General features: G+C 37.1%; 1 protein-coding gene across 5 annotated transcripts in view; it reads left to right on the top strand.

Annotated features, from left to right (window-relative positions):
• RCOR3 (REST corepressor 3) overlaps positions 1-13,068 on the top strand; it is a 26,985-nt gene extending 13,917 nt beyond the window's left edge. For 4 of the 5 annotated variants that reach the window (XM_027723691.2, XM_027723694.2, XM_027723692.2 and 1 more), the window contains 5 exons: positions 910-1,128; positions 2,764-2,841; positions 3,621-3,678; positions 8,954-9,195; positions 9,624-13,068. In XM_027723691.2, coding sequence (XP_027579492.1) covers positions 910-1,128; positions 2,764-2,841; positions 3,621-3,678; positions 8,954-9,195; positions 9,624-9,968 — 942 coding nt within the window. In that variant the 3' untranslated portion in view covers positions 9,969-13,068. The remainder of the gene's footprint in view (positions 1-909; positions 1,129-2,763; positions 2,842-3,620; positions 3,679-8,953; positions 9,196-9,623) is intronic. The other variant, XM_027723695.2, reaches the window with a different exon arrangement.

Below are 13,068 nucleotides of genomic sequence, written 5' to 3'. Positions count from 1 at the left end.
GGGAGCTGTTTGAAGTAGCCAAAAATCCCATCTCTGTTCTGGTACTAAGCATTGCTTTGAACTGGGAAATCCTTGCAGAGAAAGTAATTTTTGTAATTTTTGTCTCTGTTCCTGGTCTATAGGAAACCTAATCAGTTGCTCTAACCAAGTCACATACATGCAGACTAGCTCTTGTGTATCAATGCTCATTGAAGATAAGGCTGAAATGTTTAGGTGTCCAAACAGTAGTTACAGAGACTTTATCTCTTCTTTGCTATCCCTTTCATCTTCAAAAAGGCAAACAACAAACGCTTAAGTTTTCTAAATTATGGGAATTTTTATAGTAACTGCAAAAGTACGTCCATCCTCTCTCTTCCAAATATCAAATCATCTCACCCTCTTCCCAAAGCAAACAGCATAATCTCCTTCTGTAGAGTGCTTACAGCAGGTGGAGGTGTTATTTTACAGTCTTGCCTGTCCTGGTTGACTTTGTCATTCTTCCCACTTAATCCTTACCTGAACTCTTCCGATCTGATCAGAAATAAATGTGTAATGTCACTGATTACTTGTTTTAAACACAAGATAGATAGATATTGTTTACCTTCTCTGCACATAAGAGATTCTAAATTTATACCCTCTTTCAGAGTATACAGACTGGGATTTCTGTAACATTTATTGTATTTGCAGCCGTGTTTAAAAAAAAAAGTTTTGAAAACTGACCTTGCTTAGACTAATGCAGACTTATCCAGCAGATGACTGATATACTCCATCAACTCATCTGCAAGGCTTATTTGGATACTACATGCAGAGGAGGATGTTAGCTTAGGTTTTCTTTGTCATAAATTTGACATTACAATGCTACGTGGTACTTTATGAAGTTGTATACAAGATACTGTTATTCTTTAATGATTTATTTCTTGTAAATTAAAGGGCAATAATGAGCAGCCTGTTCAGACCAGCAAAATAGGTCTGGGTAGAAGAGAGTATCAGAGCTTGCAGCATCGCCACCATTCTCAGCGTTCCAAATGCCGTCCACCAAAAGGCATGTACCTGACCCAGGAAGATGTGATAGCTGTTTCCTGTAGTCCCAATGCAGCCAACACAATTCTTAGACAGCTGGATATGGAACTAATCTCGTTAAAGCGACAGGTACCATGGGTTATTGGTCTTGGTTTTTTTTTCATCTCAGATTGTTCTGATTGTAATGGTTTTGAAGATTATCTGTGAAGATTCTGAAGCTTCTTTAATGTGAGTCTTCCTCATTTTATTCCACAGTTATCACCAGAAATGCTGGACACTAGCTATTCTTTGGTTTTATTTTTACGTTCATCTGCTCTTTTGGATAAAATGAAGCAAGATGACTTCTTGTTTTAATTAAAAAAAAAAAGGGTGGGTGGAAGTGTGGCATAAAAACAGTGCTACAGAGTTGGGGACAGGAGAAAATCTAAAGTCATATTTTATTAGATTTTTTTTTTTTTTAGCTTTGTTAAAAGTATTTGTGTGACAAGTGAGAATAAGGCCAATGACAACAGAGGAAGTTACATTTGTTATGCTTTAAATTGTAGCTGTTTTTCTGGATGTCCTTCCCCACATACCGTGAAAATATGGGAGGTGTGTAGAAATCATGGGCCTAGTTACTTCTCTGTTTGAATTGATAAGTTTTCTACTTCTTATTAAATTTAGAAAAGCTTTGTAGTCTTCACCTTTAAGAGGACAATTGCCTGCGTCCTTTGCATGAAGAAGTTAAAATTTGGCATTTAAAGTTGAAACATGGAATCTATTCAGGTTCTAAGGGTACAGCAGTATGTGCATGCTTGTTTTCTAGGAGCGATGAGGCTACAAAGTTAAGGCTTAGCTCCTGGAATTTTTGCCTCCCTATAGAGCTGCCATGTTGCAAAATCCTGGAGTGAATAAAGGGTTTCATGGGGGTTTTGCTCCCTTATATTCTTTTACAGGAGAAATATGCTTCTTTCTGTCACAGCAGGACTCTGGGGCTAAATAGCATAGGTGGGTTTCACTCTTTAGCCTAAGTGTAGGTGAGTTACAGCCTTGAGGTTGTGTTTCTCTTTTTTTTCTTGCAGTGATCTCAGAGATGCAGCCTTTGGAATCTCCCACTGAGTTGTCTACTTTTGTGTCCATACTTAAGAACACTTGTAATAGCTGTGCACCATAGTATGCAAAACTATTTTCTTACCTATGTTACCTTGTGTGCATCACTGTCAGATTTAAGTGGTTCATAGATATGTATATACATAGTTTGGAAACTCTGTCCTTTTTATAGACTAAGAAATATTTAAAATAATTCCAAGAGTCACCTTTAAAGAAAATCAGAGTGGTCTAAGGTCAATAAACAAAGTCTGTCAGAAGGAGTTAACTGGAAACATCTTATGAATATTATTTTTTTTTGAGAAGGAAGAAATTAATAAGTTAATGTGTGCAGTACATCTCACATTTCTAAGAATTAAGTTGTGTCTAGAGTATTCTGCATTCTTCAGGAGCATATACATCACTATCAAAACTTGCTTGTTGTGTCCAACTTTTAATATTCTTGCAGGCAAACTGTTCTTTTGAAAGACTGGCTTAAATATTTTTTTTCTCCATAGTAAACTGTGCTGTGGCTTTTTTTGTTTTTTTTTTTAAACAGTTAAAAGTAGTGAAGCCTTAAACCATAATATTTCTCTTTCTAACTTAGGAGGTACACTTGTGGCAATCCTAGTGAAGATATATGTGTAAAGTGACCAACTTTCTTTGTGGAGCTGATTAACTTTGTTGTTTTTGACCAAGGTTCAAAATGCTAAGCAAGTAAACAGTGCACTTAAACAGAAAATGGAAGGCGGGATTGAAGAATTCAAACCTCCTGAGGTAAATCAGAATAAATATTAAAACTTGTGGCTTTGCACTTACATTAATGGGAAGCTGCAGAAATGTTTTTTGCTGCAGTGCAGTGTTTGCATTTCAGCAGCAGCTCAAACAGGATCCATAGAATTACATGTAGGGGTGAGTCTGGCTCCTTTACAAGAAATCAGTTGTAGGCTTTTTTATGGCAACTGGCTGAATAACGAAGCAGAAAAAACTGAAATGTCATGTCTGTTCATAATAAGAAGGAGCTGAAATTGAGTCCTGATAACATGGGGTTTTTTTTCGGATTAAAAATAGGTAGTGTAGATTGCCAACAATAAATTCTATGTTCTGTGGGAAAACATGACTATATATACATTTGGACATCTGAAGTGAATGATTTATTACTACTGAAGTTCTCTCTGGGCTGGTTTTAAAGGCTTGGATATGAAACATAAATGCAAAACATTCTAGTCACCAAGTCCTAATAGTTTAGATAAATGTAACTATAAATTCAAATTCTGTCTGCATAAAGATCATTAGCTTGTGCATAAGTTATGGTATAGCTGATACTAAGAACTGTAATAAAACAGAGGAAAAAGTACTGGTATAGTTTTAAGCTCAAATTCATAAATACTACTACCTCTTCATGAAAACAATCTTAAACTACAAATTTATGGTTTATAAGCAAGAGACTTTTACCTACTTTGCAAGATGTAGTGCAAGTAAAATATATTGCTCAGATATTTTGCAGCTGTTGAAACAATTTAATGATCTTTGTGCCATTTTTCTAATTTTAATAGTCTAATCAGAAAATCAATGCCCGTTGGACCACAGAAGAGCAGCTTCTTGCAGTACAAGGTATGTTAATAGTAGCAGCAAGTTGAAATCTGATTCAAAGGATTTGCAGAGGTACTCAGGCTTATGTTTGTATTTCCCTCTAATGAAAAGCTAAACTTTATCTGGTCACTGGGAAAGTAGTAAAACTAGGGAGAATATTTAGGGCATTCATGAAAGCAACATGACACTAGTCTTTCTGTTAACTCATATTAAATCCCAAAGAAAAAAACTAAGCAGGGTTTAAAAACTGTATTAGTACCAAAAAGTCCCTTCTAAAAAGTCATCTTCTAAATCACCTTACGTGACTTTCTCTAAAGTGGAAGACTGAAGTAATTGTTGAAGTAATAAAATTTGAAGCAAACATTTAAGACATTTCTATATCCTTAAAGTAGGAAAAACCAGAAGTAAATCTGCTTTACCGTTGCTCTCTCTGTTTGTGAGGGAATAAAAGAGCAGATATCTTTATACAGCCACAGCAGAGGCCTTCTAAGAGTCTGAAGCTGGATATGGATACTTGACTAAGTCTTATTGGAAAAAAAAAAATTTCTAGTAGGCTATTCATATAGCTAAATTGCATTCATTTCATTTATATGAAGGAAAACTGACTCCTGTCTTGCTTTAACATGCACTGCCCAATCAAGGAACACGTAAGGGAAATACCTGGAGATTCTGTCTTGAAGACACTATATATTGACTCACTTCTACAAATCATCTTTTATAAAGATGATATATCTGCTTTATTTCTCTGTATTCTCTACCTCTAAATTGAAAAACTGAATTTTAGTATAAAATGTTCAGTGGATCAGGGTATCAGTGAAAAGCTGTCAGGTATGCCATACCTGGAAGTTATTAGTCAGATAACTGAACCTAAAGATAGGTTTATTTTGAGGTGGAAATGGAAATGTGGAAGAGCATGGTGTGTCTGAAGTAATGCCTTTCAACTTAGATGCTTCAGGCTTGGATTCCCAAGTTCATCCTCTCAGTATTGCTAAATAGATCATAATTTTGTTCCCAAATGCAACTGAAGGAGATACCTGTCTGTGATGATCTAGTAAGTAGAATGCTTGCTGGGGAAGTGGGGGAAATCCAAGGTCATTGTGCCTGCCTTAGCATGAAAGGTTTGAAGCCATCTTGGCTTTTCATAGTTTAGTTACCAGAGTTCTCACTAAGCGTCAGTTTGGGAAGTTGTAAGAATATGTTCAGCTTTTGTTAAGCTATGGCACTGACAAGATAAATAATAAAACTGGAGGATGGGCAAAAGAGAGCAGGAGTTGGTGGTGACTCCTTGGAGAGTTTTAGTCTTCTGGTTTCTTCCCTAGGGGATGTTTTGTGTTTTATAAAGCTAGTCAGCTGCAGTACTTAAGGGTAGGGTGAGAAATCAGCCTTTGTGGAAGAAATCTGTTTTCATTGAATTTACATGTGTTTCTTATATGTATTGTTTCCTTAATAGTCCCTTTTCTTTGTCACTGTCTAAAATGGAAATGGGACAGAACCTTAATGTCAGAAACAAAGTATTCTTATTATCCTTCCATTACCTACTGCCCTCTAGTAGTCTCTCCCTCCTGGAATGAAGAGTGTTGTAGGTATTAACCTCTGTCCCTCAGGCTAAAGGACTTGATCTCTTGCTTCATAATAACTGCTTGTTTTTAAAAGAAGGTAGCCATGGTTGCTGTACTAAAAGCTACCATAATGTGTGTTAGGCTTGAACTTGGAAGTTAACTTGAGCATGGGGACACTTAGTTTGTACATTTAAAATAGATTTATTTCATCAAATGTATTGATACATTTTGGCATATGTTTTTAATAATTTTACAAAGATCATAAGCATTATGCAGGTAGGTGGCACTTCTGTGATTTGTTCACTTCAGTTTGGGCATTAAATCCAACCATGGAAATCATAAAAATAATCCGTAGTAATATAATTTTGATACTGTTTTTCCTAAACATGAAAAAACTCTTCTTATCTGTGGGCCAATCTTAAGACATTGCCAGTAACTGAAGGGGGGGTAATGAAAAAACCATCTTCATGTAGAGCTGTGTGTCATCTTAAAAGCAGCGTGGGTGCCTGCAGTGGGGTTGTGGACTCAGACTTACGATCTCTGAACCGATAAATTGTACTGCAAATATATCAGGTAACAGTTCAGCCTTGTCTGAATAGTTATTGAATGCAATGGGCTAGTTCATCAGATAGTGTTCTTAAATTACAAACTTCATGTATAGAAACGTACAAGCATGATCATATTTTCAAACTAAGATCTTGGCCATATAAAAATGCAATTATAAAAATGTTTTAACTCTTGTTCAAGAGAACAAAATTGGAATTGAAAAGCAGTGTGCATGACTATCATGGCATTGCAGTGGAAAACAGTTGGGACAACTGGGATCTAACTCTGTGTAAGATTGCTGGGAGCACTGTAATTCCCATCACAGTGAAACTGCAGCTCTCATGACCCAGAGGTTGCTGTTAACTATTCCTGCCTCGTTGTAGTGCTGTATTGTATTGCTTGGGACCCAGACTAATATTCTGTATGCCTCTCGGTGTTTGCTGTGCTGTACAGCATTAAGCAGTTTAGACAGCATCAAACTTAGATTTATGAGTTTCTCTGAGTTAGACATTCGGGATGAAACACTGTAATGAAGCAAGAGCATTCACGTGTTCCAGTGCACCTTTGCAGCTGGGTGAGGTTTTGAAGAGCTTGAAGGATTCCCATGATCAGGACTACTTTCAAATGAGCCAGGAGAAAAACATTCATACATGTGAAGTGACTATGCGTTTTCGAGCTTCACTTTCAACGTAGTAAAATTGTTTTTATTGAATAACAGATTAAACACTGGAGAAATAATTTGGGTGGTGTTTAGCCCTGAATTTGCATAAGGATGCATAAGTAATGTGCACCAGCTTGACAGGGATGATGGCATCAACTCTTACAGATATGCCAGCACCTTATACTTAAAACTTTCACAACCATGCAATGAATTTCCTCTATTTCTGATGCAGCTCGAGAGGATTTTACTACATCATTGTGTAGAAGTATTGTGGTAATGCTAGAGCAGTAGTAAATAACACTCTGAAAAGAATCCAAAATGAGTAGTGCTGCATGTAGCTAAACTAAGGAAACTTTATTTTCCTTAGGTTTTTTCTCAGTGAAGGCAAGATACCTTGTTTTCAAGCTGTTTGCTCAGAAATAGGCTTTAAGACCTTATTTTTGACAACTTTAGTTAAGTTAGCCAAGAGGCTCAGTTGTTTTGCAAATTAAGGAAGGAAAGAAGTATAGACAGCATGGTAACAGAAAGGGATGAAATCACTGAAATTCTGAATTAAGTTTGAAACAGAAATGTGCTTTGTTCTGCTGGGCACTTTGTTCACTTGATTAACTGTACAGGATGTTAGATATGTTGCAGTGAACATTTAATGCTCATTATGAATTAGTAAGGGTAGTCATGGTAGGTCAGTCAAAGAATATTAAGACACTGGAGGGACTGTTCCCTGGGTGCACGCAGCTTTTAGGGAGTATAGCTGATACTTTGCACAACTGATAAAGCACAGAGCCAAATCTGTCTTTGCTTTGCCTAGATACATGCCCTCCCACGTGATTCTGACATCTTTACAAGGTTCTTGCAATCAGGATGGTTGTATTCTTTTATATGCCCCAGAAAATATCTTAAATAATGTAGCTGGGCTCTTGACAGTTGAAACATCAGCTTCAGTACAGAAATCATTACTATCCTGGAGCTGAACTTCTCTTTTAAATTGCAGTGAGTGTGCATTAGCACATCAGAAATGCCTAATAATGAGGACAGTAGAAAAGAGCAGAACAAGCTGAAGGTCACACTCTTCACAATTAAGTTGAAAACGAACATAGCTTTCATATTTGAAACAACTCTCACTTTCTGAATCCTTTGCTTCACTTTCTGAAGTGAGGCATGAAATCAGGCATAAATTTCTCTTCCTGTAATGAGACGGAGTGCCTGTTCTCTAAGCACTGTAATATGTTCTGAATGAGTTTAGTTATCAGGAGCTTCACAGGAAAAGTCAAATTGTAATTCACTCATGTGTAGCTGAGAGCAAAAAAATGAGTCTTCTATTTACTCACTCTGGAGTAAAACTCTTTTATTTCTTTTAGTCTCCAAACTTTTGGACATTTGTAATTAAAAATATATTTTGTGCAGCTAAAAGCTATGTTCTAGGATGTGAGAGAGTTTGAGGATTTTTTTTCTCTTAAGCAGGAGAGAGGAGGAACTAGACCCATAATGTAAATATAACAAAATCAATGCACTTTGTATTATAATTCCAATTTTGAGTTTAAAATTATGGAATGTTTTGCTCAAGGGGTTTTGTGTTATATGCAAATATAGGTTTAGAACTTTTTTTAAAGTACTTGTTGGGATTTTCTTGTGAAGTGCTTGTAAACAAAAGTGACTACTGCTGTCAATACAAAAATGAATTAAAAGAATGACACAAAGATCTCCTGTCATGCTGCTGCTCACTGGGGGATTTGATCCTGGAAGCTTGTCTGGGCCATCTTATAAACAGACATCAGCAGCTTATATATATTTACATTCTCCAAGGTGGTTGTCCCAAACCCCTAGATTTTTCTACCCAGTTCAAACAGTGAATGAAAGCTTCAAAAAGACTTTATCAGGTGAATTCTTGCCAGTTGCTCTGCATAGCCTCACAAGAGAGCATGTCATAAATGCAAGAATGAGCAGTGTATTGTGACATAACTGTGCCTCTCTTTCTGCCCCGTGCTTCGTCCAGTAGCTGCTGCCCTGTGCCACTCCTTCTGCTCTGGTTGCGGGAAAAGAAACATCTGTGTGCAGCTCACATGTGGGGAACCTGTAGAAGATATCAATGTTTATCACTTGACACTTCTAGTGTTATACCCTGTTTACAGCTATACACACATGCTTGGTCCCCCTTCCTCTCATTTTGAGCTTGTCTTGGGCTTCTGCCCTTACTGCAAGCACACTGAAGGACTTACTTTATTTGTCTGACGCCAGAGCTCTGTGGTTTTAGGCTGAGAGGCTTGGTGAGTAAGCCAGGATCTCTTAAGAAAATGAGAATGACCTTTTAAATGAATGACCTTTTAACCAAGTTCTTGATTTGTATGTTGATAGCTATGCAATTAAAAATTACTATGTTTTAATGGAAATTGAGGCCCTTCTTCTAATTGAGAATTCCTCCGAATTAGTGAGTCCTTGGTTTGCAGGTCCCATAGGTTCTCTCTATAAATACATCACACGTAGCTGTGTCTGACTGATTCTTCACAGCTATGTTATTTACTTTGCCTTCCAGGTGTCCGAAAATATGGTAAAGATTTTCAAGCTATTGCAGATGTAATTGGCAACAAGACTGTTGGCCAAGTGAAGAACTTCTTTGTAAACTACAGGCGTCGGTTTAACTTAGAGGAGGTATTGCAGGAATGGGAAGCGGAACAAGGAACCCTGGCTTCTAATGGTGATGCTTCTGCTTTAGGGGAGGACACAAAAAATACTTCTAATGTGCCATCAGGAAAGAGCACTGATGAAGAAGATGAGGTGTGTTTTGTGTACCAGAAATAAGTAAGCATGGGTTGAGGAACAGCATTTTATTTAGTGATAAAATGTAAGGTTAACTGGTGTGGAGTGGCAAACCGCATTCTAAAGAATGATGATGAGCTTGCTTAGAACTTCAACCAATGTCGTTAACCAGCTGGGAGCAGGACTGCACCTTTGATAGTGACAATCACATTATTGTTTTATTGTTAAAATACAGTTCTTGTTCTAGAAGAAGACTTGCTTCATAAATATTTTTAGTTCTGCTGTCTATAATGTTTTGGTTGATGATTTCTTTTCAGTAACTTCTCAGTTCTTTGGTTTTATTTTTTTAAATGCTGTTTCCTGTGTAGTGGACAGTGGCAGCCCAACTACGTCACGTTCTGGCTGGGATGGCTGTTCATGCAGTCTTGTCTTTGTCCTTTGTGCAGGCACAAAGCACTCCATCCGCTCAGTGTTTAGGCCCTTCACCTCCAGCACAGGCATCTGCTCCAGCACCTGCCGCTCCCATGGCAACTTTAAATCAGCCGCCCCCGTTACTTCGTCCAGCACTTCCTGCTGCTCCTGCTCTCCATCGTCAGCCTCCACCACTTCAACAGCAGGCGCGATTTATTCAGCCACGGCCGACTCTAAATCAGCCTCCCCCACCGCTCATCCGCCCAGCTAATTCCATGCCTCCTCGTCTAAACCCAAGGCCAGTGTTAACCACGGTTAGTGGCCAGCAGCCACCCTCGCTTATTGGAATTCAGACAGAATCTCAGTCTACTCTGCACTGAAGACATAAAGCAGAATTATGCTAACTCCCGCATCTGAAAAATTGTATCAGTGTACTTTTTTTTTCCAAATAATGAAGGGGAGAAAAGAGCAAGCCTTCACAGGTATCAGACCAGTTTCCCAGAGGAGCAAGCTAATAACTAGAAACGGAACAACGTGAATGACCACCTGTATAAAAATATTTTTATGCCGAAGACTTGTACAGCAGAACAATGCCTACAATGCAGCCCTCCTCTATACGAATAACTGTTGAAGGAAGCTAACTTCTTAAATGAATAAATGTTCAACACACCAAGATTTTGTTTAACTGATTTTTACTCTATTTATTTTATTACAGTTCTTTATAGTCAAGCATCTAACTACAGGAAAGTAGTCTGGCAAATCTAGGAATAGATAATATTGTAGGAGACTCTAATATAGTGTTGGGGTTTTTTTGTGTGTGTGAATTTTTTGCCCCCCCCTTTTATTTTTTTTTTTACCTTTTAGTGAATGAAAATAACAGTTTTAGGTTCGGAATTTTTGGCCCTGTTTAGGTAACGGTAGAAGCATTTCACACACTTGTAAAACGTAGATGTTTCTTCTCTTCATGTTTTTCCCAGAACACTTTTTCTTATTTAAGTAGTGGCTCATTAAATACTCCTCTTTCAGAGTATTCTGAAGACTCAATGAGCTGTTGTACCAAACTTATTAAATCTCATGCGTGTTCTACTCATAGAATTTAACTGAAAACAGGAGTCCAGTTTCCTGCTGCAATTGCTCTTGTGGGCTGGGCAGGGTAGAGAGGCAGCAGCTTCCACCACCCAGGGGGTTGACAGGAGAGGAATCATCTAGCAAGAACCATTAATTTAATTTGTTATTCCACTAATTCTTCTAATGTAAGTACAGTAAAATTTCATTCCTCTGAGAATGACAGTCTGCAGTTCGTGTATGTTAAATCATTAATGTCTTGCCTAAGAATTAATGAGGGAAGTATAGACACTGGCGGTGCTGGTAGAAAATCATGATAGTAGTTACCTCCTGCCAACCCAGTCTTACTGTTAAGTGATTATCTCTGATTCCTGATATATTTCTCAGCAAAAAAAGCTGAGTTGAGAGTATGGAGGAGGGGTGGGGTGTTTGTTTTATTTTATTGACTCAGTAAAACCTGCATTTGGGTGTTAATTAGTGCTTCCAAATTTTAGGAATTTGAAAGAAACTCATTTCACTGCATTCTTGTCTGAAGTCTTGATTGATGCCCAGCAGTGTTTGGGGGGCGGGGGGTGTTAATTTTTTTTATTTTTTTTTTTTTTTAAGTAGATGCCTCTACCCTCCAAGTAAACCAGGCTCCGAACTTGAGTACCACTGTTTGAAATTTTTTGATCTGAATTAAGCTATTGAAAAATAAGGCATTCTTGACTATGTAATAACATCTATGTTGACTGTCGTACTATTCAGAAAATTATTTTTGCTTATAGCTGAAATGGTGTTTGAAAATTCTTTTAAATCCATTTTGTTATTAACTAGATTTGCTCTTGACTAAAATGAGACTTTACTTGAAAATGGATTGTGCTCTCCCTATGCTTTTTCACAGACAAATTGAATGGACTAATGATCAGTTTAGCAGCTGGGTAAGGTCTTTTTTTTGTGCAAAGGGAAGTTCTTATACTATCAGATCCTATTTAATTTGAAAATCTAGTATTCAGATTTGATAGTTGTAGCCTGAATTGCAGTTAGTGTTGACCTTTATGTTTTAGTTCTTCATTTAAAAATATTTTCAGATCAAACTTGAGAGATTTTTCTTTCTGAACAGCTTTCACTGGTGTGCTGAGGTGTTGTACAAATACAAATCTTACAAATTTTCTTTTGTATCAGAGTAGATGCTTAGCCACTACATGTGCATCAGATGACCTTCTGTCTAAGAAAAGCAGCATTATAAAACAAGCATCAAGGAATTCATGGCCACGGAAATTTGTGTTCTGGGAGTCATAAGTCTTAAGTGTCCCCTACACACAAATCTGGCTCCTCTCTGGTCTTTAAAACCAATACAAAACTAAGCTAGCACATTTTGACATCCTAAGTATCTCAGTTTAATTGTTAACAGTGATAAGATTCATCTTCAGGATTTTTTTTCTTTTCTATTTTGTTTTTATCATTGAGTCTCCCAGGTGTGTGTATTGTACCTTTGCTAATTTTTGTCTTGTCTCTTGTCGATAGACTTCAGTATGCAGAATGTTGGGTGTTACAGTACAGTTGGCCACCACCAACTGCTATAAAACTGTTCAGTACATTGTAATTCCGTTTAATCTTGTTTAAATATTCTATAACTGGGCAAAGGTGCTGTATTTGAAGGGGGGAGGGAGGGTCAGAGATAGGTAGGGTAGTATTTCTTAATTTGCATACACTGTAGCACACAGTAGGGAACTCCTAGCATTTGTAGTACTAAATAAGTATGTACATAGCAAAATGTCTTTATTGTGTGCTTTGCAGAATATGTGCATACAGTTTGCACGTCCTGTTTTGGGGGGTAGGGTTTGTTTTAAGCAGTGTTTGCCTGGAGAGTGATATGCTTGCTGCTTAATCAAAGGATTAAAGTTTCAAAGAAATCTGTGTCTTCTATTTTTATGTACCTTGTAATGGTCTAATATGTTAGGGCCCTTATACTGTGATTCTCTTCTAAATTCATTTATATTTTTTTAAGAATTAGAAATAAAATTATACAATGGTGTTGATTTCAGTGGGAAATTTCTTTTGCCATATCTAGTCTCCTGTTTTGTAATGTAGTAATGAACTATGACTTCAAGGTTGGCTTAATTTTGTCACTTTAAAAAATGTAAAATGTTTGCACACTAAAGTTTGGCAGAGAACGTGTATTCTACATTGTTCAAAGCTAATGTAACTACAGCTTTTTGTACAGTTTATTTTAGTTAATAAAGCAAAACGGTACTAAAAAAATGACATTTTACAAATGAAGGCATAATCTGAACGACATGTATTCTAGGAACAACACTTGCAAAATATGGATGTACAAGAGCTATCAGATTTAATTGTTGCACTTTAAATCAGAATGGGTACGAAGTTGAGCAGATATTTCTGCATTTAATAAAACAATCACTAAACATTGCA

Source organism: Pipra filicauda, unplaced genomic scaffold, assembly GCF_003945595.2.
Source record: "Pipra filicauda isolate LSUMZ 115617 unplaced genomic scaffold, ASM394559v2 scaffold221_size1283894_pilon, whole genome shotgun sequence".
Classification (NCBI taxonomy): Eukaryota; Metazoa; Chordata; class Aves; order Passeriformes; family Pipridae; genus Pipra; species Pipra filicauda.
The sequence above is the reverse complement of the archived record's forward strand: the minus strand, read 5'-3'. Positions and strand labels throughout refer to the sequence as shown.